Source organism: Salmo trutta, chromosome 20 (genome assembly GCF_901001165.1).
Source record: "Salmo trutta chromosome 20, fSalTru1.1, whole genome shotgun sequence".
Classification (NCBI taxonomy): Eukaryota; Metazoa; Chordata; class Actinopteri; order Salmoniformes; family Salmonidae; genus Salmo; species Salmo trutta.
The window spans coordinates 48,853,480-48,879,760 of record NC_042976.1 but is presented as its reverse complement, the minus strand read 5'-3'; the positions used below and the strand labels follow the sequence as shown (position 1 = coordinate 48,879,760).

Sequence of the window (26,281 nt, the reverse complement as noted above, 5' to 3'; positions counted from 1 at the left end):
AACAAACACAAAAATACATGTTTTCAGTTACAGTGGTATAGAGCACAGAATGTCTTCCACAATAACTGCACTAAATGTTCGAAATAAGGATTAAGAGTGCTCAATCTAGATTCAAATATAAAATTAAGTTACTTGATATTGTTCAGCTAGGTGTCCCTAGGGAGAAATAGCACTAAATCTAACGCAAAGTAGCTAACAGCTAACTCAATTAATATTTTACAGAAACATGACAATTAAATGTGATGAACATTTATCTTGTGTTAATAAACAAATGTACTTACGGACATTGCGTTTTACAAAGCTTATAAAGATGTTGAAGGATTGTAACTACTCTGTCACACTTGCACGTCTAAAACATTGCTTCCCTTCTGAAACTGCTTCCTTTCACATGACACAAACAGGTAAATTCTACGCTGCTGCACTTAAACCGCCACTAGGGGGTGCTAAACAACTAACAGGTCCAGAACAGGTGATAAAAATACCAATAAGAAAGACATACAGTATCAACCTTCTAAAATATTTAAATGACGTGTTGACATGAGAGCTTCTGTCTTTACCTCCCTTGGCAGAACGGGAGCTTGTGGTTCTGCAAGGCTTGAAGGACCTGGACATACAGGAGGACCAGAATGCTGTGTTTGTAGTTGAGATCTCCCTGGAGGATGTGCCTGGAGAGTGGTTAAAAAATGGAGTGAGAATTACACCAACCAGCACCATCAAGATCCGCCAGGAAGGTCATCCTTACAATTGTTATCATTTCTTATGACACGTAGTAATACTTTTGGGGTTTACACTTTTTATAATAACTCATATTTAAGCCTTTATAAATTATTATAAATTATTATATATATTATCAATCCATATGCATTTTAATGCTTATGAAAGTATTTATGTTTACAACGAATGATATACTCATTTATCAATAGTATGTGCTGTATTTATAGTTAGTAATGAAAGTTATTATAAAGTGTTACCTGCCCACCTTTGAAAACGTATATTATTCTGTCTTGGTCCAGTAAGACATCTGACAAGGATTTAAACATTATATCAAAGTCTGTGCATGTTGATCTGTAGATAGCGGCAATACTTTCTATGAGCCACTAATTTATTTATACATTGTAGGTATTTATATATGTTTGAATAGTCGAGGATTAACTATGAGTGTTTAAAACAAATGTTATGATGCATTTTACCACCTGTTATAAGTGCTTATAATACATTTTATAATGCCCTATGGGGTGACCCTTGGCACCTTAAAGCTAGTATCCTTAATCGCTAAATGCATTTTTGGACTAAATTCATGATATATTCTTCAAGAATCAATGGGTATAACTTATAAATGCCTCATGAGCTTAGTTCAACTGTCGTACCTCATCAGAGCCCAAAATATGAGCTTGTTTTAATTTACTCCAATGTTTATAAACAACGTAAATGTAAACACACATTGTATAGCCTCAAAACATGGTTAAAACTATACATTTTATATCATGTATGGTCAGTCCCTTGCATCCATAGCTGTCTAAGAATTTGAGAGTTGTTACATTTCTCCAGCCCCATCCCTTAGCTTTTTAGCGAAACAGGGGCAGGGAAAAGCTTTGTTATTGTTTAAATTTAGGATTCTAGCTTTAAGTGCATGTCTAATGCTTTATAAACATGTGGCTCTTAGAAACATGACTTTATTCTCAACACACTAACATAGCCGGAAAAAAAACAAAGATTCTATGGTAACTGATTTTGCATGTCTTTTTAGGGACCAAGCATTTTCTTCTAATGTGCAACGTGAGAGGAGAGGACTCCGGAGAGATCAAGTTTGTCGCCAAACACGTGGAATGCACAGCCTATCTGGAGGTGGAGGGTAATATGATTACTTCTTCTTTGTATTCCCACTCTTTTCATACGTGTGTGGTTTAATTGAATGGATAGGCCAGTGAAGAGACAGGAAAGGTAGAAGGAGTGCGAGTCAGAGGGCAGGGGTTGGGATTTAAACCCCTGTCAACTCTGGTAGCACTAACCATTCTAGACCACCTCTCCTTTCCTGTACATATGAAATGTAGTCAAATCTCCTGATGTAGTGTAGGCAGGAAAATACTGGACCCCGTTTAAATATCAGGTAAACTCATCCCTGTAGTTCAGTTGGTAGCACATGGTGCTTGCAATGCCAGGATAGTGGGTTTGATTCCCGTGGACACCTATACGTAAAATGTATGCACTCACAACTAAGTTGCTTTGGATAAAAGTGTCTGCTAAATGGCATATTATATATGTATTATAAGCTGGATGGTTCGAGCCCTGAATGCTGATTGGCCAACAGCTGTGGTATATCAGACAGTATACCGCGGGTATGACAAAACATTTATTTTTACTGCTCTAATTAGGTTGGTAACCAGTTTATAATAGCAGTAAGACACCTCTGGGCTTTGTGGTATATGGCCAATATACCACGGCTAAGGGCTGTATCTAGGCACTCCGCGTTGCGTTATGCAAAGAACAACCCTTAGCCGTGGTATATTGGCCATATACCACACCCCCTCTGGCCTTATTGCTTAATTGTACCAGTCAAAAGTTTGGCACACCTACTCATTCAAGGTTTTTTAAAAATATATATATATTTTCTACATTATAGAATAATAGTGAAGAGGTAACAAAATGTGGAAAAAGGGAAGGGGTCTGAATGCTTTCCGAATGCACTGTGTATATATAGTATATATATTATTGTAGTAACAAAATAATATTTTTGGGGCAAATGGCATATGGGGGCGGATATAGAAAATCTATGTCAATATCAGATGCTTTGTTCCTAATAGGATAGACCTACAGTACCAGTCAAAAGTTTGCACACACCTACTCATTCAAGGGTTTTTCTTTATATTACTATTTTCTACATTGTAGAATAACAGTGAAGACATCAAAACTATGAAATAACACATATGGAATAATGTAGTAACCAAAGAAGTGTTAAACTAATCAAAATATATTTACATTTCAGATTCTTCAAAGTTGCCACCCTTTGCCTTAATGACAGCTTTACACAATCTTGGCATTTTCTCATGAGTTAGTCACATGGAATGCATTTCAATTAACAGGTGTAGCTTGTTAAAAGTTAATTTGTGGAATTTCTTTCCTTCTTGATGCGTTTGAGCCAATCAGTTGTGTTGTGACAAGCTAGGGGTGGTATACAGAAGATATCCCTATTTGGTAAAAGACCAAGTCCATATTATGGCAAGTACAGCTCCAATAAACATAAGAGAAATGACAGTCCATCATTACTATAAGACATGAAGGTCAGTCAATCTGGAACATTTCAAGGACTGAAAGTTTCTTCAAGTGCAGTCGCAAAAACCATCGAGCGTGATGATGAAACTGGCTATCATGAGGACTGCCACAGGAAAGGAAGACCCAGAGTTACCTCTGCTACAGAGGATACGTTCATTCAAGTTACCAGCCTCAGAAATTGAAGCCCAAATAAATGCTTCACAGAGTTCAAGTAACAGACACATCTCAACATCAACTGTTCAGAGGAAACTGCGTAAATCAGGCCTTCATGGTCGAATTGCTGCAAAGAAACCACTCCTAAAAGTCACCAATAGGAAGAAGACTTGCTTGGGCCAAGAAACACGAGCAATGGAAATTAGACTGGTGGAAATCTGTCCATTGGTCTGATGAGTCCACATTTGAGACTTTTGGTTCCAACCGCTGTGTCTTTGTGAGACGCAGAGTAGGTGAACAGATGATCTCCACATGTGTGGTTCCCACTGTGAAGCATGGAGGAGGTGTGATGGTGTGGGGGTGCTTTGCTGGTGAGACTGTCTGTAATTTATTTAGAATTCAAGGCACACTTAACCAGCATGGCTACCACAGCATTCTGCAGCGATACACCGTCCCACCTGGTTTGCACTATCATTTGTTTTCAACTGGACAATGACCCAACACACCTCCAGGCTGTGTAAGGCCTATTTGACCAAGAAGGAGAGCAATGGAGTGCTGCATCCGATGACCTCGCCTCCAATCACCCAACCTCAACCCAATTGAGATTGTTTGGGATGAGTTGGACCGCAGTGAAGGAAAAGCAGAAAACAAGTGCTCAGCATATGTGGGAACTCCTTCAAGACTGTTGAAAAAGCATTCCAGGTGAAGCTGGTTGAGAGAATGCCAAGAGTGTGCAAAGCTGTCAAGTTAAAGGGTGGCTATTTCGAAGAATCTCAAATAGAAAATATACTTTGATTGTTTTGTTAGTACATGTGTTTTTACAATTATTCTGCAATGTAGAAAATAGTAAAAATAAAGAAAATCCCTTGAATGAGCAGGTGTGTCCAAACTTTTGACTGGTACTGTAGGTAAATATAGAATTATTGATATTGGTGCCTGCCACTTGCCCAAATTAATTATTGTCAGGCCTCAGAACACACCTTGCGACACATTCGGAAATGACGTAAATGTGTATTTTATCCTTGCAGAGCTTCCGTTGAACATAACAACCCCTCTCCAGGACAAGGTAGCTCTTGAGAGGAGTCGTGCGATCATGGACTGCTCAGTATCCAACCCTCGGTGCAGTATCCGCTGGTACAAAGGCAGCAATGTCATCCTGCCCTCAGAGCGCTTCGAGATCTGCAGTGAGGGCTGCTATCGCAAGCTGGTCATTCAACAGGTGGCACTGGATGATGAGGGAACCTACAGTGTGCAGGTTGGAGAGCACACATGCTCTGCGAAACTGACTGTCGAAGGTAAGATAATCTATTAAAATGCCAGTTCACCCCACAATCAAAGTTTGTCAGATGTTTGACATGAACATTTGCCTTTGGTCAAAATGAGGCCACGTCCCAGTCCATTTATTGTGTTGATACAGCCACAGTATTTGTCTCAAATTCAAATGAATAGAAATTGTATTCAGTAATATAGCAAGATCAGTAATATAAGGTAAGTTTTGCATCCCCCTGATTGTTAGGATTTGGGGAGAGTAGGCTGATCTTAGATCTGTCTAAGGGCAACTTCTATCAGGAGCGTAGAAGGATCGGTATCCTGAATATCAGCTCCATCTACTGGGAACATGGCAGTAAGACATTTCTATTCATTACACACTGCAGCTCACTCAGTTCAGTATTTGATAGGATCATAGGTCAACTCTAGTTCTGTGCAATTATAAAGCAGTTACTAAAGTACTATGTAACAACATTGTATCAACATGTTGTTCCTAGTGTTCCTAGTGTTACTCAGGTATGAAAGTAAAGTGCTATAAATTCAATTCAAGCATTGTTCCATGCCCCTTATCTGCAATTAACTTCTACAGGTGAGTCATTTGATTCTCATTTAATTCATCATATAGTGAATAGAGTGTATAGTATATTCATATTTAAGGGAAACTTAGTAAGGTGACATCCTCAAACACAATGGGATAAACTCATACAACATGGACAACAGACTTCAAAACAGCCATTATTGGGTAAGGTGCAAATTGTGAAAGGCTAACACTGGCAGTAGTTGTACATCAGAATTTTGGTGACAATGTGGTCTGATGTTGTTTTGTAATTGATGATGATGCCATCTTGTTGAGTGTACCTTTAAGTGTTCCCCCATTCTTCACTCAATGTATTTATCTTTCTCTGGTCAACACAGCCCAGTCTCTCCTGATGGTGAGGGAACTGAAGAGCGTGGAGGTGGTGGCCCCGGATGAGGCCTGCTTCGAGTGTGAGGTCTCGGTCCCCATCCTCAAAGCCCCCGTGTGGAGCCTGAAGGGGGAGGCCCTGCAGCAGGGGCCCAAAGTCAGCCTAGAGAAGATGGGCATGGTCCACCGCCTCACCCTCCGACAGACCTCTGTTGACATGAACGGCTTGGTGGAGTTCACATCAGGAAAAGCCAAGAGCAGCGCCGAGCTCCACGTCAAGAGTAGGCAAACCCTTTAACTTCTACATGTGATTTGACATAACAGCGGCACATGGCGAGAGAAGTGTGACATACTGTAAGCTATGTTTGGTGTTTATGTGCAGTTCTCCATTGGCATTGACATCTAGGTCAGACAATTTGAATGTATTTCCCGGTAGACGTCGAAGGCTATATTTACAGGCTGACAGTAATAAAATACTTTTAATTTTATAACATGGTCTATAATTGGATAAGTATTATGTTTGTTCATCACATTAAATGTGGTTCAGTTTGCCGTGAGCGTAACTGATTGTACATACCTTGCATTGAAAATATTTTAATACAATCTAATTTCTCCTAACGTATCACTTGAGCCATTATGCGAGACTTAAGATTACAGGCTACTTATAGCGTCCTGTACTGTAGTATTTATGCAGTTGCAACATTTATACTATATTTTGGATTATTGTTTTTCAGGAGACCGAAGCTCGGCTCTTATATTAGGATTTGGCTCATGATGGCTACTTGAGGATTACTGGATGTCCCCAATTCAATTGAACCTGCATTGTAGTATTTATGCAGCTGCATTAAAATATACAGTTTTTCCCTATTCAATCAAAACCATTATGTTATTATTGCACAAGACCAAAATAAAACAAAAACAATTGTCATGCCAAATAGATAATTAGGTGTGCTTTCAAAACAATGCACAACTCTAGATTTATCTCATACTTGTATTATAATTATTCTGCTATTTTGTGTTAAGATATTACCCCAAACAGCCCCAATTTAGATTACTTGAGAAAATATTTTGGATAGCATTTAAAACTTTTTGAACTTAAACAATATTTATACTGAACAAAATATAAATGCGATATGTATATTGTTGGTCCAATGTTTCATGAGCTGACGTAAAAGATCCCAGAAATGTTACATAGGCACAAAATAAGTATTTCTCTAAAATGCACAAATTTGTTTACATCCCTGTTAGTGAGCATTTCGTTTATGCCAAGATAATTCATCCACATGACAGGTGTGGCATATCAAGAAGTGAATTAAACATCATGATCGTTACACAGGGGGGGTAACTCTTGAACCGTTTAAGCTAAAGACAAACTTTCACATGTTCAGGCTATCCTAACTTCAAATTCCTTAAAAAACTTGTATCAACTATAACTATAGACATTTGTGTGAATTAGCATAACATACCCCACCAACACTAACCCTTGAACCAATTAAGCTAGAGACAACAAACCACCTTTCACATGTTCAGGCTATCCTATCAATGAAATCGATCCTTCACAGCTAGCAAGCACACCACATTTCCTCAGGAAATGTACTTGTGATGTTGTTTCACTGTAAACTCTTTCACTCTATATAGTATGAATCAACACTATGGAGTGCCAACATAAATGTTTAAATTTCAAATAATGAAATAATTATATTTGTGAAATCTGTTGATTTGTCAATTCAAATTATATTAACATTTTCACTATGGATTTTGGAATGCATGAATTAAGACGCACATTCTTGTCTTGTTGGGGAAACCTGTTTACCATTTTGCTTGACTCGAACATACAGTACATATAGGATTGATAGTTCTGAGTATTTGTGTATTTTTTTTCTACTCTTCAACAGGTGATCCTTGACAGACGCAGTATCGTTGTGATGCAGTGTCAACATCAGAATGAGATGGATCGATATTTTATTCACCAATTTATTTGTGTTCATATTTGTCATGTTAAATTGGAATGTATGGAATAGAATTGTAAGATATTTCCTGTCTTTAAAAAGGGGGTGAATATTTTGTCAAAGTTAACAATATGTTATTGAAATATTTTGTATAATTATTTCCCAATGCAGATACCCCTACTCACTTGAAACAATGTCCTCTAAAGAGGCTCTAGGTAAATATCAACCAACATAAGTACAGAGTTGACTAAATTGTCTCTCTGAATACGAGCATGTGCTTAATCCATAAAATGTAATGTAATATAAGCATTTTATGTAATATAAAAATGTGTTCTAAAGTCAATCGTAAAATACAGTTGGAGAATGCAATTGATTACAGGCGTGGGACCGAATCCTAACTTGAGATCCATGTTTGAGTGGAATTTGCTTGCAAATCTCACATAGATATGAATGCATGCTTTATGCAAAAGTCTGAGTTGTGCACTGGCATCCTATGTCAGAATTTTGGCCATAATGGTTACTTATAGCAAGTATTGAGAAACTGTAAGTTGTTTAGAAGCGACGAATCCTAACTTGAGCTACCAACCTTTTCACATAAATCTCCCTTTGACATCAATGCATTTATTCAGAACTTTGAGATACACATTTTTCTCAAGTTAGGATTCAGTCCTAAGTTTAAAAAGATTCTTAAAAGGTTCCATTAGTTCTTTTTACTTTAAGTGTCCATTTATTCAGTCAGTCAAGCTGTTTGAGGAACAGCGCCATTCTCGCTCTCAAATTTCTTTATCATCATCACTTATAATTGCATCATTTCATTTGTATTTTTCATCACGTGTCCACTGTATAAACATAGTTTTTTACATTTTGAAGTTGTTTTGTTGGAGGCAGAAAATCAAGCTACTATGACGAATGGGTTCTGTCAAGTAGTATTGGGCTTGTAATATAAATACATTGGGCCAAAATTGGTTAATTTAGAAAGGTAGTTTATATTGATCATTTTATTAGATTATATTCAAGTTTAAATGTAGAGTTACCTGAGTAATATATATTGTATTGAATAATTAATGAACATGGTTTTCATATGAAGTGAAGTCAGTTCCCTATTCCTTTTTCTTTTCAATTTAATTTGTTTCCAACACCCCCTGCATTGTATTCAATTGCTCCATTAGTGTATGCAGGAATAATTTTAATGGGATATTACCTCTTTCAATAAATCATGCTTTATTATGGTAAAGTACAAATCGTTTTCTACTTCTTTCTATTCTAAAAATTGACGAGCAGCTCTAACTCATTCAAACACTTGACTTAGCTCAAGTTTCTTTACTCGGATGTCAACACTTGTTGCATGCAGTGAAAAAAAACCAGCAAATTATTATAGTAATTGAAAGATTTTTTGTATTGAAAGATGGCAATCTTGTCAAATGAATGCTGCATTTTACTTTTAAGGTAACGCAGACTCGCATGCACAGACATGTAGTCACGTGTAAGCAAGCACGGCAGGAAGTGTCATAAAGTATATTAGGATCTTTACAAGGCATGTAATACAAGGAGCTATGAAAAGGCTCCCCACTCAACTGACTGTACAGGTTGAATGACTACTACATTAGACTTGCAATATGATATTGCATATCAAAAAGGTCAAGTACAAGTACTTGTTAAAACCAAATGTCACACATACATCTCCAGCATATGGATTACAAACCATTTCCTCACCTGGACAGCGTACTACAATTATTCCAAGTTAGCACATATTATTTTGTCTATATCAGTTAATCTACAGTATAAAACATGACATATTTAACATATGTAAAACAAACTATCAAAACAACTGGCTAAATACTGAAAGCTGTCCAAATCTTCTCACCACATCCATATTGGCACTTGTAGTTCTAACCATCAGATATTAGGGCTGAAAGACCCATCAGTCTATGGTCATTCTGTCCAGCTACAAGGCATGTGGTCATTGGAGACCACTCTCCAGTCACACAGATAGGCCATTGCCTATCCGTATTCAGGGATGTGTATTCTGGGATGTGGAATTATGAATGTTGCAGATAGAAATACAATGAATAGAGCTGATAAAATACAAAGCATTCGGAAAGTATTCAGACCCCTTGACTTTTTCCACATTTTGTTATGTTACAGCCTTCTAAAATCGATTAAATTGTTTTATTAGCCTCAACAATCTACACACAATACCCCATTATGACAAAGCAAAAACAGGTTTTTAGAAATGTTAGCAAATGTATCAATTTTTAAAACTGAAATATCAAATTCACATTAGTATTCAGACTCTTTACTCAGTACTTTGTTGAAGCATCTTTGGAAGAAATTACAGCCTTGAGTCTTCTTGGGTATGACGCTAAAAACTTGGTACACCTGTATTAGGGGAGTTTCTCCCATTCTTCTCTGTAGATCCTCTCAAGCTCTGTCAGGGTTGATGGGGAGCATTGCTGCACAGCTATTTTCAGGTCAGTCCAGAGATGTTCGATCGGGTTCAAGTGCGGGCTCTAGCTGGGCCACTCAAGGACATTCAGAGACTTGTCCCGAAGCCACACCTTCGTTGTCTTGGCTTTGTGCTTAGGGTCTTTGTCCTGTTGGAAGGTGAACCTTCGCCCCAGTCTGAGGTCTTGAGCGCTCTGGAGCAGGTTTTCATCAAGGATCTTTGTATTTTGCTCCGTTCATCTTTCCCTCGATCCTGACTAGTCTCTCAGTCCCTGCCGCTGAAGAACATCCCCACAGCATGATGCTGACTCCCCCATGCTTCTCCGTAGGGATGGTGCCATGTTTCCTCCTTCCCCAGATCTGTGTCTTGGAGCTCTACGGACAATTCCTTCGACCTCATGGCTTAGTTTTTGCTTTAACATGCACCGTCAACTGTGGGTCCTTATATAGACGACAGGTGTGTGCCTTTCCAAATCATGTCAAATCAATTGAATTTACCACAGGTGTACTCCAAGTTGAAGAAACATCTCAAGGATGATTAATGGAAATAGGATGCACCTGAGCTTAATTTTGAGTCTCATAGCAAAGGGTCTGAATACTTATGTAAATAAGGTATCTGTTTTTTATTCTTAATAATACATCTGCAAAAATGACAAATAAAACAGTGTTCACTTTGTCATTGTGGGGTATTGTGTCTAGATTGATGAGGAAAAACAATTATTTCCACTAGTTGCAACAGTCACAGAGTAAAAACAGGCTATATTGTAAAAATCTCTGAAAACTAACAATAGCTTTTTTGGTCTTCATTTAAAGTTAGGGTTAGGCCTTTGGTTAGCAATTTGGTTGGGTTTTGGTTTAGGGTTAGGTTAAAAAACATTTTAAGAAAATACATTTTAGAAATAGGTGGGTTAATGACTTTGTGGCTGTGGTAACTAGTGAAGACCAAGGCAATTCGAGCCTCACTTGATAATGTACAGTACTCATTTAAAGTAACTGACCAGTGTTTACAGATTTCTATGAAATATGAAGTATAATTACTTACAATATAAGTTAAATAGTATTCCTTCCAAAAATGTTTTAATTAAGTATGTTAAAAATCTGCTTTTCTGTGTTGGAATGGTATGGGCGTACCCCACCAACAGAATGGTGTGGGAGTATATCGTCATTCAAAATATTCATGCAAGTAGACCGCTGACTGGTCAGCTCATCCTCCCCTAGACCGCTGATTGCTCTGCTCACCCTCCTCGGGGAGATTATATTATGTTCTATGAGGAAATCGCAAGGATTTAAAAAAAATGGTCTGTTTGAGACATCAATTTGAGGTGGGTTTTATAAGTCTTTTTCTTTTCTCAAATTTATGCTTTGGCCACAAATACGAGTATAAGACGAGTCAACAGCATTAATTTGGAAATGAGTTAACAGAATAGTAACTTTTAAAAGTGAAATTCTCTGGGTATTTACTTTCAGTGAATGATTGACAAATCATGAATAAGGCATTCTCTGTGTGTAATACATTTCAAACGGGCATAAACACTTATTACCTGATATAATGGCTAAATATGTCATCATAATGCTTGACTGATGAGATTCCAGTTTTTTTTCAACTTGATTAATGATGAAAAGAGCATAACTAGATATAATGAATTGCTGTTACAGTTAATATCAAATGCTGACTTTTTCACTAAGGTGAACATTATTGCTGTATCTTTTTCTAATCTGATCTTAAATCAGCTGACATGGAATAAAAATACAAACACATACATACACGTGCATGTGACAGCTTTTCCAAAGGTCAAAATACAATGATTTGCTGTGTTGCTACATAGTGCATCCTTGTTGATAATCGTACATCCTTGACACAATCACAAGTGTGCATGTTGTAGTGAATAATTTACTATAATGGTATTGAATGTTGAAAACACTCGATATACAGTAATGTTCGGGTAAGGAAAAATGATTGAAATTCAAAAACAATATACTTGCAGTGCAGTAGGACATTTTTGGAAAGAATCTTTAAACGATTGGGTTGAGTTATCTTGATCTCAAGATGAACACCCTCAGTATTTCATATCGTATTCACCAATTGCTTTGCAAAAAGGACTTTATTGCCTGCTTAAATGATCACCGTCCCACGAAAAAGGGCTTTATTCAACCTTCTCTTCAGGAGGAAAAGTCGCAACCATGAGGGGATTACTGCATCAAATGTGAAAAAATGACTCATAACACTCTTTTCGATGTTTGTCATGAAGTAGTTTCTCCCAGTTCTGTCTCTGTGCAAAACTGAGTGGCCTCTATGATGTTGTGTGTGAATGGAATTCGCTGGGTGACGACAACCGAGAGACACTAGCTGGTCCTTCTAGTGGGAAGAAACTTGAAGCTTGTTAACCACCAGCCTCCTCCATGGCCCCCGTGGTGAAAAGTTGCAGCTGGTGTTTGATTACACACTAGCTTGCAGTCCTCTGCTGCTTGAGCGTATCGTAGACATCGTCCACCTTGCTTAGTCTCTCGAAGAACGGGATGAGATCTAGTAGCTCTGTGTCAGCCATGTCGTCAAACCAGGATGCTACAGGGACCTGAGTGTGTGAAGAGGTGAAGTCATAAAAAAAGTCAGGTTTAGACATCATGACACAAATCTATGTGAACCAGTGATTTAATTATATCGAATACCCTTTATTTACATTTAGTAATGGTATATGTGGAAATGAAACTAGATCATAATTTAAACAGTTGACCTATTCATGAGAATGTAAAAATCCACATTATTATGAATAGGTCATAGATGAATATATTGAAAATACATTTTTATTGACGTTAGACAATCCACGAAAGCACTACATCCCCACCAAAAATTTGGGTCGAGAGGGTGCATGCTGTTCGGTACATTTACACCCATCTCACATTTCTCCATTGGAGCAAATTCTTTACCTATATAAGCACCAAAATTACATAACTATGGAAGCCACAGACATTATTTTGGTGCAGAGAGAAGATAAGTTATATCACACATGCTGTTCTGAAAAAATCGACAGAAAAATATCTGTCTAAACCAAAAACAATGAGTCGAAGTGATAGTTGACGAATGCTTTCAATTCTGCATGATTATAGCAGGTTTACGAACAAATGTGTTATATTAGCTATGCTGACAAGGACGTTACTTTAGCTAATATGTTGACAACGATGTAGGCTGTGTGTAGCGGTTTGGCTTGGAAAGGTTTTTTCGCCTGGTCACATACAGCTGATATGTTGTGCATTGAAGTCAACAAGCGAAGGGAAGAGGTGAGAGGAGGAGCGCATAGATGCAAGAAGGAATATAACATGGCTGCTATGAAACTGTGTTTACACGTGATCAGTGGTGTATTCATTACGCCGATTCTGTTGAAAAACGCTTCTTAAATGGAAGCAAACGGAACATAACGGGGATAAACATACATGAATTTGTCCAATAGAAACAGGCAAGAGTGTGCAAGACGATATTGAATGTCACTGTCTGTCACCTCAGTTTTGTCTTTCAACCTATGTTGTAAACTTTCATTCATAGGCTAGGTTGTAGCAACCTCATTTTTATTTTTTATTTTTTTGATGGGTATAGGGAAAATTAGAGTAGCCTGAACTTATCTCTGTTACATTGAACTGGGTGAATGGAATATGAATCAGAGTCATCCAATATACTATAATAGAAATAAGGCCATCCTCATAAAAAATGTGTCCTCCCTCATCTTAAACGGCACTGATCGCCACTGCATTTAGATTATGGTAATGCATTTTAACAGAACATACAATTCCTGTAATAAAACAGGGAAAACAGAATTCTAAACGGCACACCTGATGAGAGTTGTTCCATATGTGACACATGAAAATCTCTGTTAGGAACTTATAAAAAGGGGGAATCTAAAGATACAACAACGAGGACGGGTTGCTAATATGACTAGGATTGTGCCTTTGGCTTCCGGACAATGAAAGAAAGTATGAACCAATAGAACAGGAGAGAAATGACATAGCGGTGGGTCCAATAGGCTAGGGAACTAAATTGAAATAAATTAGCCAAAATTATATAATTACTCCTGTCTGTAAAGAAATACAGAAATTCATTCAAAATACTTCCCCAGAAAGCATGGCTTAGCCATTAAGGAATCAAGGATAATTAGCTTCTTTAAGAAAATACAGTGCCTTCAGAAAGTATTCACACCCCTTGACTTTTTACACATTTTGTTGTGTCTGAAATTAAAATGTATTACTACATTTAGATTGTTTTGTCACTGGCCTACACACAACACCCCATAATGACAAAGTGGAATTATGTTTTTCATATTTTTTACAAATTAATAAAAACTGAAAAGCTGAAATGTCTAGAGTTAATGAGCATTCAACCCTTTTGTTATGGTAAGTCTAAATAAGTTCAGGAGTAAAACTGGTTAAAAAGTCACATAAGTTGCATGGACTCACTCTGTGTGAAATAAACGCCCTACACTGTGATTGATAGTGTGTTTGTCTTTCATTATGATTCAACCATGCTGTTATGGCAAAATAAATATTTGCTCATAATGACCTTCTTATACAGATTAAATTGCTTACCTGCTGATTGGTGAAGTAATTTAGTGTCGAGGTAAATGTAAAAAAAAATGTATTTCAGAGGTATAAAAAGTAACAGAATGATCTAAACCATGACTTTAATTTGGTTTCGAACCGGTTCAGAAGTTTATTTTGCTGGTTGGAAGAGTGGAACGGAAGGAAAAAAATTATGTTTCTGTTCAGAACTAAACAAAACAATTGGAAAATCATTTCGGTTCCAACCCCTGGTAAAAATGTTAAAAGCAGACATTGAATATCCCTTTTAGCATGGTGAAGTTCTAAATTACACTTTGGATGGTGTACCAATACACCCAGTCACCACAAAGATACAGGCGTCCTTCCTAACTCAGTTGCCAGAGAGGAAGGAAACCGCTCAGGGATTTCACCATGAGATCGATGGTGACTTTAAAACAGTTACAGAGTTTAATGGCTGTGATGGGAGAAAACTGAGGATCGATCAACGATATTGTAATTACTCCACAATACTAACCTAAATGCCAGAGTGAAAAGAAGGAAGCCTGTACAGAATAAAAATATTCCAAAACATGTCTCCTGTTTGCAACAAGGCACTAAAGAAATACTGGAAAAAATGTGGCAAAGCAATTAACTATTTGTCCTGAATAAAAAGTGTTATGTTTGAGTACCACTCTCCATTACTGAGTACCACTCTTCATATTTTCAAGAATAGTGCTGGCTGCATCAAATTACGGATATGCTTGTACTGATATGCTTGGACAGAGGAGTTTTTCAGAATTAAAGAAAATACAAAATGGAGCTAAGCACAGGCAAAATCCTAGAGGAAAACATGGTTCAGTCTGCTTTCCACCAGACACTGGGAGATGATTTCACCTTTCAGCAGGACAATAATCTAAAACACAAGGCCAAATCTACGCTGGAGTTGCTTACAAAAAAGGCAGTGAATGTCGAGTTAAAGTTTTGACGTAAATATACTTGAAAATCTATGGAAAGACCTGAAAATAGTTCTCTAGCAATGATCAACAACCAATTTAAACAGAGATTTAAGATATTTTGGCATTGCCCTCGCATTAGTTGAATATTTAACTTTGATTATTTTATTTCAGATTTATATGGTGACAACTATACCAGGTGACAATGATTTTGAGAAACTAAAAATGTTATTATTCCATGAAAATGTGCATATCAAAATCATAACTGGCATGCAGATCGGTAGAAATGGTAGGATAAATTGTAAGCTTTCCCAAACTGGAAACACATGCGCTGCTTATGAAGTATGTATAAAATAATTGCCTCCACTATTCCATAGTTGGATTTTGCCTATAGGCTACTTTGAATCAAGGGAAAGCATGCCTCATAATATGAAGTAAAACATGCAGGTTTCAAACAATTAAGTATGTTTTCAAAATGCATACTGACTCCAGCTTGACACGCGGATAGCCTGTTGCCTGCACTTAAATTGTGAATGGTAGGCGCACTTCAATTACCAGTTGAGAAAAACATATATAGTAGCTCTTTTTAAATCATGCACCAAAACTGTTAACATATGATTGCATTTAGAAATTGTTGCGCAATGAATGGGCTTATAAATGCACATGTTTTACTCCAGCAGCAACCAGCTCAGGAGCTGCAGGAGAAATCCCACTGTGCAGGTATGATAGTTGTGTTGGATAAATTAGAAGACAACAAAATGTTGCAAATTAACCTATTGACCGATAAGCATGACGGTCAAATGTATTTTCATCGACTGGTATTTCCATGAATTATTTTGAAATTAGATTTTTTTCTCCTGGTCATTTTGGCCGGCAACAGTTTTATTTATCGGCCAAAAGCCGGCAATTGCCGGCTAACGGGAAACCCTGCTCCTGACATACCGAAGTAGGAAATATCTTACTCACTCCCAGGAATGGCTAATTCTTGAAATTCCATTGGTCTCTACCGATTTAGGTAAAACGTTCTTTAGTTTTTATGTGGCACATACATGGAATACATTTCAGTATACTCTAAAATTGGATGCACTAGTGCCTTTTGGTAATTTCAGGACATTATCAAATGACCCGTTTACAGAGGAATGTATGTGTTTTTTATAATAGTATTTCTCCCGCTCCCGCCTTTGATTGTAATATTTGTGTCACTAATTCCCTTTAATGCGCGGCTCCAGCAGCGCACCAACACCGACCTCGGGGACGACCCGGAGGACGAGGTGCAGGGCTATACGGATGGAGACGGTGGAACTCCCGCAGCAACGAAGGGTCCAAGACGTCCTCCACCGGCACCCAGTGTCTCTCCTCCGGACCATACCCCTCCCACTCCACGAGGTACTGAAGGCCCCTTGCTCGACGCCTCGAGTCCAGGATGGCTCGAACAGCATACGCTGGGGCCCACTCGATGTCCAGAATGGGTGGAGGAACTTCCCGCACCTCAGACTCCTGTGGTGGACCAGCCACCACCGGCCTGAGGAGAGGCACATGGAACGAGGGATTAATACGGTAATCTGGGGGTAGCTGTACCCTGTAGCATACCTCGTTCAGTCCCGTCAGGACTTTGAATGGCCCCACAAACAGTGGGCCCAGTTTCCGGCAGGGCAGGCGAAGGGGCAGGTTTCGGATCAAGAGCCAGACCCGGTCCCCCGGTGCAAACACCGGGGCCTCACTGCGGTGGCGGTCGGCACTCGCCTTCTGCCGCCTCACGGCCCATTGCAGGTGCACATGAGCGGCGTCTCAGGTCTCCTCTGAGCGCTTAAACCATTCGTCCACCGCAGGAGCCTCGATCTGGCTCTGATACCCCAGTACGCACTGGAAGGGGGAGAGGTTAGTGGAGGAGTGGCGAAGTGAGTTTTGGGCCATCTCTGCCCAGGGGATGAACCCCGACCACTCCCCCGGCCGGTCCTGGCAATATGACCGCAGAAACCTACCCACATCCTGGTTTACTCTCTCCACCTGCCCGTTACTCTCGGGGTGAAAACCTGATATGAGGCTGACCCGAGACCCCCAGACGTTCCATGAACGCCCTCCATACCCTGGACGTGATCTGGGGACCCCGATCAGAGACTATGTCCTCAGGCACCCTGTAGTGCCGGAAGACGTGAGTGAACAGGGCCTCCGCAGCCTGTACGGCCGTAGGGAGACCGGGCAAAGGGAGGAGAAGGCAGGACTTAGAAAACCGATCTACAATGACCAGGATCATGGTGTTACCCTGTGAGGGAGGAAGATCCGTCAGGAAGTCCACCGACAGGTGCGACCAAGGCCATTGTGGAACGGGTAGGGGTTGTAACTTCCCTCTGGGCAGGTGCCTGGGAGCCTTGCACTGGGCACACACCGAGCAGGAGGAAACATAAACCCTCACGTCCTTGACCAAGGTGGACCACCAGTACTTCCCACTAAGACAGTGCACTGTCCGACCGATGCCAGGATGACCAGAGGAGGGTAACGTGTGGGCCCAATAGATCAACCGGTCACGGACAGCAGACGGAACGTAGAGATGCCCAGCTGGACACTGGAGAGGAGTGGGCTCTGTACGTAATGCCCGCTCGATGTCCGCATCCAGCTCCCACACTACCAGTGCCACCAGGCAAGAGGCCGGGAGTATGGGAGTGTGATCCATGGACCGCTCCTCTGTGTCATACATCAGGGACAGTGCATCTGCCTTAGCGTTCTGGGAACCTGGTCGGTAGGACAGGGTGAACACAAAATGGGAAAAGAACATGGCCCACCTTGCCTGGCGAGGGCTCAGTCTCCTCTCCGCCCGGATGTACTCCAGATTGCGGTGGTCAGTCCAGATGAGAAAAGGGTGTCTCACCCCCTCAAGCCAATGTCTCCATGCCTTCAGAGCCTTGACGACAGCCAACAGCTCCCGGTCCCCCACATCATAGTTTTGCTCTGCCGGGCTGAGTTTCTTCAAAAAGTAGGCATAGGGGCGGAGCTTCGGTGGCATACCTGAGCGCTGAGAGAGCACGGCTCCTATCACAGCCTCGGACGCGTCCACCTCCACTATGAACTCCAAAGAGGCATCCGGATGAGCCAGCACAGGAGCCGAGGTAAACAGAGCCTTCAGGTGACCAAAAGCCCTGTCTGTCTCAGCCGACCACTGCAGTCGCACCGGTCCCCCCTTCAGCAGTGAGGTAATGGGAGCCGCTACCTGACCAAAGCCCCGGATAAACCTCCGGTAGTAGTTGGCTAACCCTAGGAACTGCTGCACTTCCTTTACCGTGGTGGGATTCGGCCAATTACGCACGGCTGAAATGCGGTCACTCTCCACCACTGACGTGGAAATGCGGTACCCTAGGAAGGAGACGGACTGTTGGAAGAACAGACATTTCTCAGCCTTGACGTACAGGTCATGCTTCAACAGTCAACCAAGCACCCTGCGCAGGGTGCACCAGGGACACATGCTCGGCCTGTGTAGCGGAGTATATCAGAATGTTGTCGATATACACCACTACACCCTGCCCGTGCAGTTCCCGGAAAATCTCATCAACAAAGGCCTGGAAGACTGATGGAGCATTCATCAACCCGTACGGCATGAAGAGGTACTCATAGTGCCCTGAGGTGGTAGTAAATACCGTCTTCCACTCGTCCCCCTCCCGGATACGCACCAGGTTGTAAGCGCTCCTGAGATCCAATTTTGTGAAGAAGTGCTCCCCTGCATTGACTCGATCACACTGGCGATGAGAGGCAGCGCGTAGCTGTACCTCACAGTGACCTGATTGATACCCTGATAGTCAATACACGGGACACAGACCTCCATCCTTCTTCTTCACAAAAAAGAAACTCAAGGAGGCAGGTGAAGTGGAGGGCCGAATGTATCCCTGCCCAGGGACTCGGAGACATACGTTTCCATAGCCATCGTCACCTCCTGTGATAGAAGATACACGTGGCTCCTGGGAAGTGTTGCGTCTACCAGGAGATTTATCGCACAATCCCCCCGCAAGAGCCAAATCGTCATATTCTGAGGGGATGCGCACGGTGGAGAACTGGTCTGGACTATCCACCGTAGTCGCACCGATGGAAACCCCCACACACCTCCCTGAGCACTCTCGTGACCACCCCTTGAGAGCCCTCTGTTGCTAAGACATAGTGAGGTTTATGCCAGGGTAGGCCCAGCACCACGGGAAACGCAGGAGAATCAATAAGGAAGAGACTGATTCTCTCCTTGTGACCCTCCTGCGTAACCATGTCTAGTGGAGCGGTGGCCTCCCTAATCAGCCCTGACCCTAATGGTCGACTATCTAGGGCGTGCACAGGGAAGGGCATATCCACAGGAACAAGGGGGATCCCTAAACTATGGGCAAATGAACGGTCAATAAAATTCCCAGCTGCGCCTGAATCTACAAGCGCTGTGAATGCGGGGAAAACTCAGGAAATGTAATAAACACATACATGTGAGCAACAGGGGGCTCTGGGTGAGCCTGGTGCCGTCCCACCTGGGGTGACACGATAGTGCCCTGCCTGCTGCCTCGACTCCCAGAGGAACCACCCAGCACCTACCAGCAGTGTGCCCTCTGCGGCCACAGATGGTGCAGGGTATGGCCCCTCCTCCGGTCGCCGTAAGCGCAGCACCTCCCAGCTCCATGACCGTCGGAGCGGAGGTGCTGGGGGAAGGAACAGATAGGCCCCGATCCGGACGTCCGCGGTTGGCCAGCAGGTTGTCCAGGTCCACCAGCTGTTCCAACGTGAGGGTGGTGTCTCGGCAGGCCAACTCCCGACGGACGTCCTCGCGCAGACTGCACCGGTAGTGATCAATCAGGGCCCTGTCGTTCCATCCAGCGCTGGCTGCCAGGGTCCGGCAGTCCAAAGCGAAATCCTGCGTGCTCCTCTACCGCCCCAGGGAGGGCGTCTGCTCCTGCTGACTCCATTCGGTGGTGAGTGATTCTGTAATTGGTCTGGGTGTAGCTGGTGCAGAGGAGTCAGGCGCAGGACAAAATACAAGACGATAAACCTAGCCCACAATAGGGACCGTAAATACAACAAACAATCACTCACAAACAAACATGGGGGAGCAGAGGGTTAAATAATTAACAATTAATTGGGGGAGTGAAACCAGGTGTGTAAGACAAGGACAAAACAAATGGAAAATGAAAAGTGGATCGGCGATGGCTATAAGGCCGGTGACGTCGACCGCCGAATGCCGCCCGAACAAGGAGAGGGACCGACTTCGGCGGAAGTCATGACAGTATGTGCCTTAATGTGTTTGGACCCCAGGACGAGTAGCTGTTGCCTTGGCAGCAGCTAATGGGGATCCTAATAAATACAAATACATGGTGCACCAGGGTAAAAACAACAATATTCAGAATTACTGCTTGCTGGACAATCCATGTGCCTGCCTGATCTCATAGACTAGACCTAACCTTACTCTAACTTATAGTTTGGCTAATATTAGGCACCTAGCTAACATTAACATTAGCCTCCAAGCTAACGTTAGCAACAACAAATTGGAATTCGTAACATATCATACATATTGGAAATTCATAACATATTGTATGAATTTAAATTCAAAACATCATATGAATTGCATTTCGTAACATATCATAAGAATTGTAATTTCCAACAGATCTTGTGAAATGGATGATGGACATCCACAAATTAATACATACCATATGAAACATAACATATCATACTAAATGGAGTGTCTCAGATTTACTTAGAGAATAATACAAAATGCTATGAGATCAGGTTACAGCAGCATACAGTCAAAAGAAAATTAAATGCTAACTTGGTTACCTACTTGATTAAATGAGTCTGTTATCAACAAATAAACTGTTTTAGACTTTTTTTATTTTAACAAAGCAAGATAAATCAACACTACTGGGTGAATGAAGATGTTTTTGGGGGGGACGAAAGCTTACAGACATTTAAATGGTCTGTTGAAGTCAAGGGGTTAAAAACAGGATTCAGTTCAATGGTTAGAGTTCCCACCTGTGGATCAGAACATTGTAGGTTCGCCTCTTGGAGGAAATATTTTGACCATTCTTTCGTTAAATAGTTTTGACAGCCCCCTCCCGACACACGCACATTTATTTAGTTGTATTAGGTGGCTCTTAAAAAGAGCCTTTGGGTTCGTGGAGAGGCAAGCAAGTGGCACTGAGTGTTATGGTGTGTACTACTGCGTGCATCTTGCTAGAAGGAAGGATAGACCAGGGCCTGTATCCACAAAACCTCTCAGAAAAGGTCCTAGGAACCCTGTTAAAATCAGTTTTAAGACAACAACAAAACACTCTCAGCTCAGAGTAGGTTTTAGGATGATGTTAAGACACTGCTCAGACAGACTTTGAGCCAGGAGTAAAATTAACTCATAAAAGTTTCTCAGCTGGTAATCACGACAGTTTGAGGTACCTCAAAGGAAAGATAGTGATGACGCTCATTGACCGGTTGCAAATGACGGGGAATAACCAACCACAATGAGGCTTTGCCAGCTGTGAAATGTATAGCATGCTGCAGACAACCACGGTGAATTTGACTGTACAGTACATCAAATGTTGCAATGGTAAAACGTTTTAAATCATTTTCGCCTGACACGATCACTTTGCCAATTCTTTATTCTTGCTTAATATGTTGTCACACATAATCTTTTTTTTTTACACCGATTCCGATAGCTTCAATAATGTCATAGGCATTTTGCACTGAATCATACATTACAATGGTTTAAATGTGGGATTTTGATAATATTACCTTTATGTCCACACACTCTTCACTCCCGTTAAACAACTAAATCACTTTTGCACAGTAGGCATCAAGTTACTTGCCGATAATGTTGCATAAAACATTTGAAAGGTCTATCATTTTTACCGAACACAATTAAATGCTTATACGCATGAACAATTAAGCCATCTTTTTTAACAACGTTATATTCTGTTTGAAATAACATGAATTAGGCTGTTTGAGAAGGTTTGAATCCTAAGCCACCTACCTACACATAGTTTGAAGTACAATACCAGATTAGCTACTGTAGTAGACCAACTCTGTGTGCTGGAAAACCTTGGTAGAGCATGGGTGGAATAGGCATTGCGGTCCTCATTTTAATTTCCTTTATTTTTTGGCTTCAGACCAATGCCTATTCTCACTTAGAGTCGTTTTTTGTTTTTAATAATATTAATTATTATTATTTGGTCACCCTCTGCTCCTTTCTCATGCGTTGAGAAACTGATACAATCCGTATTCCCTAGCATTGCTACATTCTCTGAAAATTCTAGATAGCCAGATTATTTTAGACTTTGTTAAATAACCAGGTATGGAGGAAACATTACCCTAGGGAAATTGAAAATAGGTGAACTATCCCTTGAAGCCCCAATTCAATCAGTTGAAGTTTCCCTTTCAATGGCAGAGACTTTGAATGCATTTAAATAGAAACTGACATAATTTTAGCACCATTAAATCACATTAAAAAGTGTATATATATAACTTTTTTTTTTACATTTTGTGTCAAGCAAACGCATTGCTAATTGTCAAATTTTCATACATTCATAGAATGTTTGGAAATTACGTCTAGTCGGATGTGAAAATTCTATACTGTGTGGCAAACCTCTTCAAAGCTAGGAGCGTTTGTCACAAATTAAGTGAGAAACTGTCACCAAAGTCAGCCCAGAATTAAAGTTCTTTCGAACACGACAGTACCTGTATGTTTGTTTCTCTGTCCTGGTCCACCCAGGTCGCAGGTAAGGTCAAGGATAGCAGGGTTCGGTACACAAATCTGGTTCTCGGTAGGTCCAGGTCTAAACGCCAACAGGTAAGTCCAAAACAGTCCAGCTCGTACACGGTAAATCCAGCCAATGTAGAATGTCTCTCTCTCTATGGTTCATAGATCCTTCCCGCTCTCTCTCTCTCTTCCTGGTTTTTCTTGACCTTTTATCTGTGGGTCGGCTCCACCTTCTGAGGGTTCCCCTTGCTTCTGGGAATTGTAGTTTTGGCAGTCGGCCATTTTGTGATCTGTAGTTCTGATCGGGGTGGCCATTTTAGTGATCGGGCAGAGCCCGTTTATTAGTTCTGCCCTCACATATCTGCCATTTATCACTCGACCCCCTTCTTTGCCACACATCTCCCCCCCTAGATCCGACCCCCTAGGTCGGGCTACCGCAGCAAAATATGCGTGCATGCGGGATAACCCATCCACATTTCCCATTTCCTTTCCTGCTCTGTGTTTCAAGTCAAAGTGAAACGGTTGGAGACTCAAAAACCACCGCATCACCCGAGCATTCTTCTCTTTAGCCCTATGCATCCAGGTGAGTGGTGCATGGTCACTGATGAGGGTGAAGTGGCGCCCCAGCAGGTAGTATTTCAGGCTTTCCAGAGCCCACTTTACTGCCAGCGCCTCTTTCTCAACAACTGAGTAGTTGGTTTCCCGTGGTTCCAGCTTCCTGCTTAAAAACAGGATGGGGTGTTCCACCCCTTCTACCTCTTGGGACAGCACTGCTCCCAAGCCGACCTCTGAAGCATCCGTCTGAACCACAAACTCTCTCTCAAAGTCTGGTACCACCAGCACTGGATTACAGCAGAGGGCCTCCTGTAATGTCCTAAATGCTTTGGTGGCCCTTTCATCCCACTTGACCATGTTTGGCCCTCTGGCTCTAGTCATGTCGGTGAGTGGGGCGGCCACTGTGGCATAACTTGGGATGAACTTCCGGTAGTACCCGGTCAGCCCTAGGAAGGCTCGAACCTGCTTCTTATTTACTGGTTTCGGCCATTCTCTAATTGCCTCCACCTTCTTACGTTGGGGTTTGATTAATCCTCTTCCCACGGTGTATCCCAGATACTCCGTTTCCTCTAACCCCACATAACACTTGGCAGGGTTCGCCGTGAGCCCTGCCTTTCTAAGGGCGTCTAACACCGCCTGTACCCGGGGTAAGTGGGATTCCCAATCTGGGCTGTAGATCCCCACGTCATCTAAATAAGCTGCGGCGTATGCTTGGTGCGGTTTTAGGACCTTGTCCATGAGCCGTTGAAAGGTGGCTGGGGCCCCATGTAGGCCGAATGGCATGACGGTGTATTGAAACAAACCGTCAGGGGTTGCAAATGCTGTCTTTTCTTTGGCCCTGGGGGTCAGAGGAATTTGCCAGTACCCTTTTGTCAGGTCCAGGGTCGTAATGTACCGAGCTTTACCAATTTTCTCCAGTAGTTCGTCTACTCTGGGCATGGGGTAGGCATCAAACTTGGAGATTTCATTTACCTTCCGAAAGTCGTTACAGAACCGCAAAGACCCATCGGGCTTGGAGACCATCACAATTGGGCTAGACCACTCACTATGTGACTCTTCGATCACTCCAGCTGTCAACATTTTCTCCGTCTCTGCTCTAATCGCTGCCTGTCGAGCCTCGGGTACCCGATATGGCCTCATGCTCACTTTTCTCCCTGGTAGGGAAACGATATCATGAGCTGTAACCTCAGTTCGGCCGGGTACTTCTGAAAACACATCTCTGTTTTTCTGGATCAGGGTCTTTACTTCCTGTACTTGTGCTGGGGACAAAGTAGGTGAAATATTTACTTCAGCTGTCTCCTGAGTGTGTGTGGGGTACGTGACCATTAGTGTTTCTCTCTCTCTCCATGCTTTTAACAGGTTTATGTGATAGATCTGTTCCTGGGGCCGTCGACCTGGCTGTCGGATCCGATAATTAACTTCTCCTATTCTCACCAGTACTTCATATGGTCCTTTCCATGTGGCTAGTAGTTTGCACTCTACCGTGGGGATCAGCACTAACACCTTATCTCCCGGTTGAAATTCCCTCAGGGTAGCCTGCCGGTTATAAGTGTGCCGCTGGTGCTCTTGTGCTTGTCTCATGTGCTCTCTGACGATGGGCATGACTGTGGCTATCCTGTTTTGCATTGCCGTGACGTGCTCTATGACACTAGTATACGGGGTGGATTGGTGTTCCCAGGTTTCCCGGGCAATGTCTAAGATTCCCCGGGGGTGCCTCCCATATACCAGCTCGAAGGGAGAAAACCCCAGCGAGGCTTGAGGAACCTCTCTAATGGCAAACATCAGATATGGCAACATGCAATCCCAGTTTTTCCCATCCTTGTCGATTACCTTCCTGAGCATTGACTTCAGGGTCCGGTTGAATCTCTCAACCAGCCCGTCCGTCTGTGGATGGTAAACTGATGTCCTCAACTGTTTCACCTGCCACAATTTACAAAGGTCTGCCATAAGGCGGGACATAAAGGGGGTCCCCTGGTCAGTAAGGATCTCCTTTGGGACCCCAACCCTGGTGAACAATAGCACTAGTTCCTTGGCGATATTTTTGGAAGCCATTGTCCGAAGGGGAATGGCTTCTGGGTAGCGAGTGGCATAATCTAGAATGACCAGAATGTATTGGTGCCCTCTGGCAGATTTGGGTAGTGGGCCCACTATGTCCATCGCTATCCTCTCAAATGGCGTTTCGATTATGGGGAGTGGCACTAACGGGCTTCTAAACGCTGGTCGGGGAGCTGTTACCTGGCACTCCGGGCACTCTCCACAATGCCGAGCCACTTCAGCCTGAATTCCTGGCCAGTAAAACCTCCTTACAATCCGGTCTCGGGTTTTATCGATACCAAGGTGTCCACCCAGAATGTGCCCATGAGCTAGATCCAGCACTGTCTTTCTGTACCGGGTGGGGACCAACAACTGTTCCACCACATCAACCCCTATTTTTGAGACTCTGTACACCAAACCATTTTTCATGATGAAGTGGGGAAAACTATTAGGCATCATCCTATCATTTATGGGAGTACCATCTATGACCTGCACGTCTGCTCTGGCTTGCTGCAGGGTTGGATCC

At 42.0% G+C, this 26,281-nt stretch overlaps 2 protein-coding genes across 10 annotated transcripts in view; one reads left to right on the top strand and one right to left on the bottom strand.

The window, feature by feature from the left end:
• Window positions 1-8,779, top strand: part of obsl1b (obscurin like cytoskeletal adaptor 1b) — a 93,979-nt gene extending 85,200 nt beyond the window's left edge. For all 6 annotated transcript variants that reach the window (XM_029703574.1, XM_029703576.1, XM_029703575.1 and 3 more), the window contains 5 exons: window positions 570-731; window positions 1,748-1,852; window positions 4,452-4,718; window positions 5,608-5,877; window positions 7,492-8,779. In XM_029703574.1, coding sequence (XP_029559434.1) covers window positions 570-731; window positions 1,748-1,852; window positions 4,452-4,718; window positions 5,608-5,877; window positions 7,492-7,502 — 815 coding nt within the window. In that variant the 3' untranslated portion in view covers window positions 7,503-8,779. The remainder of the gene's footprint in view (window positions 1-569; window positions 732-1,747; window positions 1,853-4,451; window positions 4,719-5,607; window positions 5,878-7,491) is intronic.
• Window positions 8,780-10,651: 1,872 nt separating this feature from the next.
• LOC115156199 (carboxy-terminal domain RNA polymerase II polypeptide A small phosphatase 1-like) overlaps window positions 10,652-26,281 on the bottom strand; it is a 72,543-nt gene continuing 56,913 nt past the window's right edge. For 3 of the 4 annotated variants that reach the window (XM_029703569.1, XM_029703571.1, XM_029703573.1), the window contains exon 6: window positions 10,652-12,563. In XM_029703569.1, the coding sequence (XP_029559429.1) occupies window positions 12,435-12,563 (129 nt within the window). In that variant the 3' untranslated portion in view covers window positions 10,652-12,434. The remainder of the gene's footprint in view (window positions 12,564-26,281) is intronic. The other variant, XM_029703572.1, reaches the window with a different exon arrangement.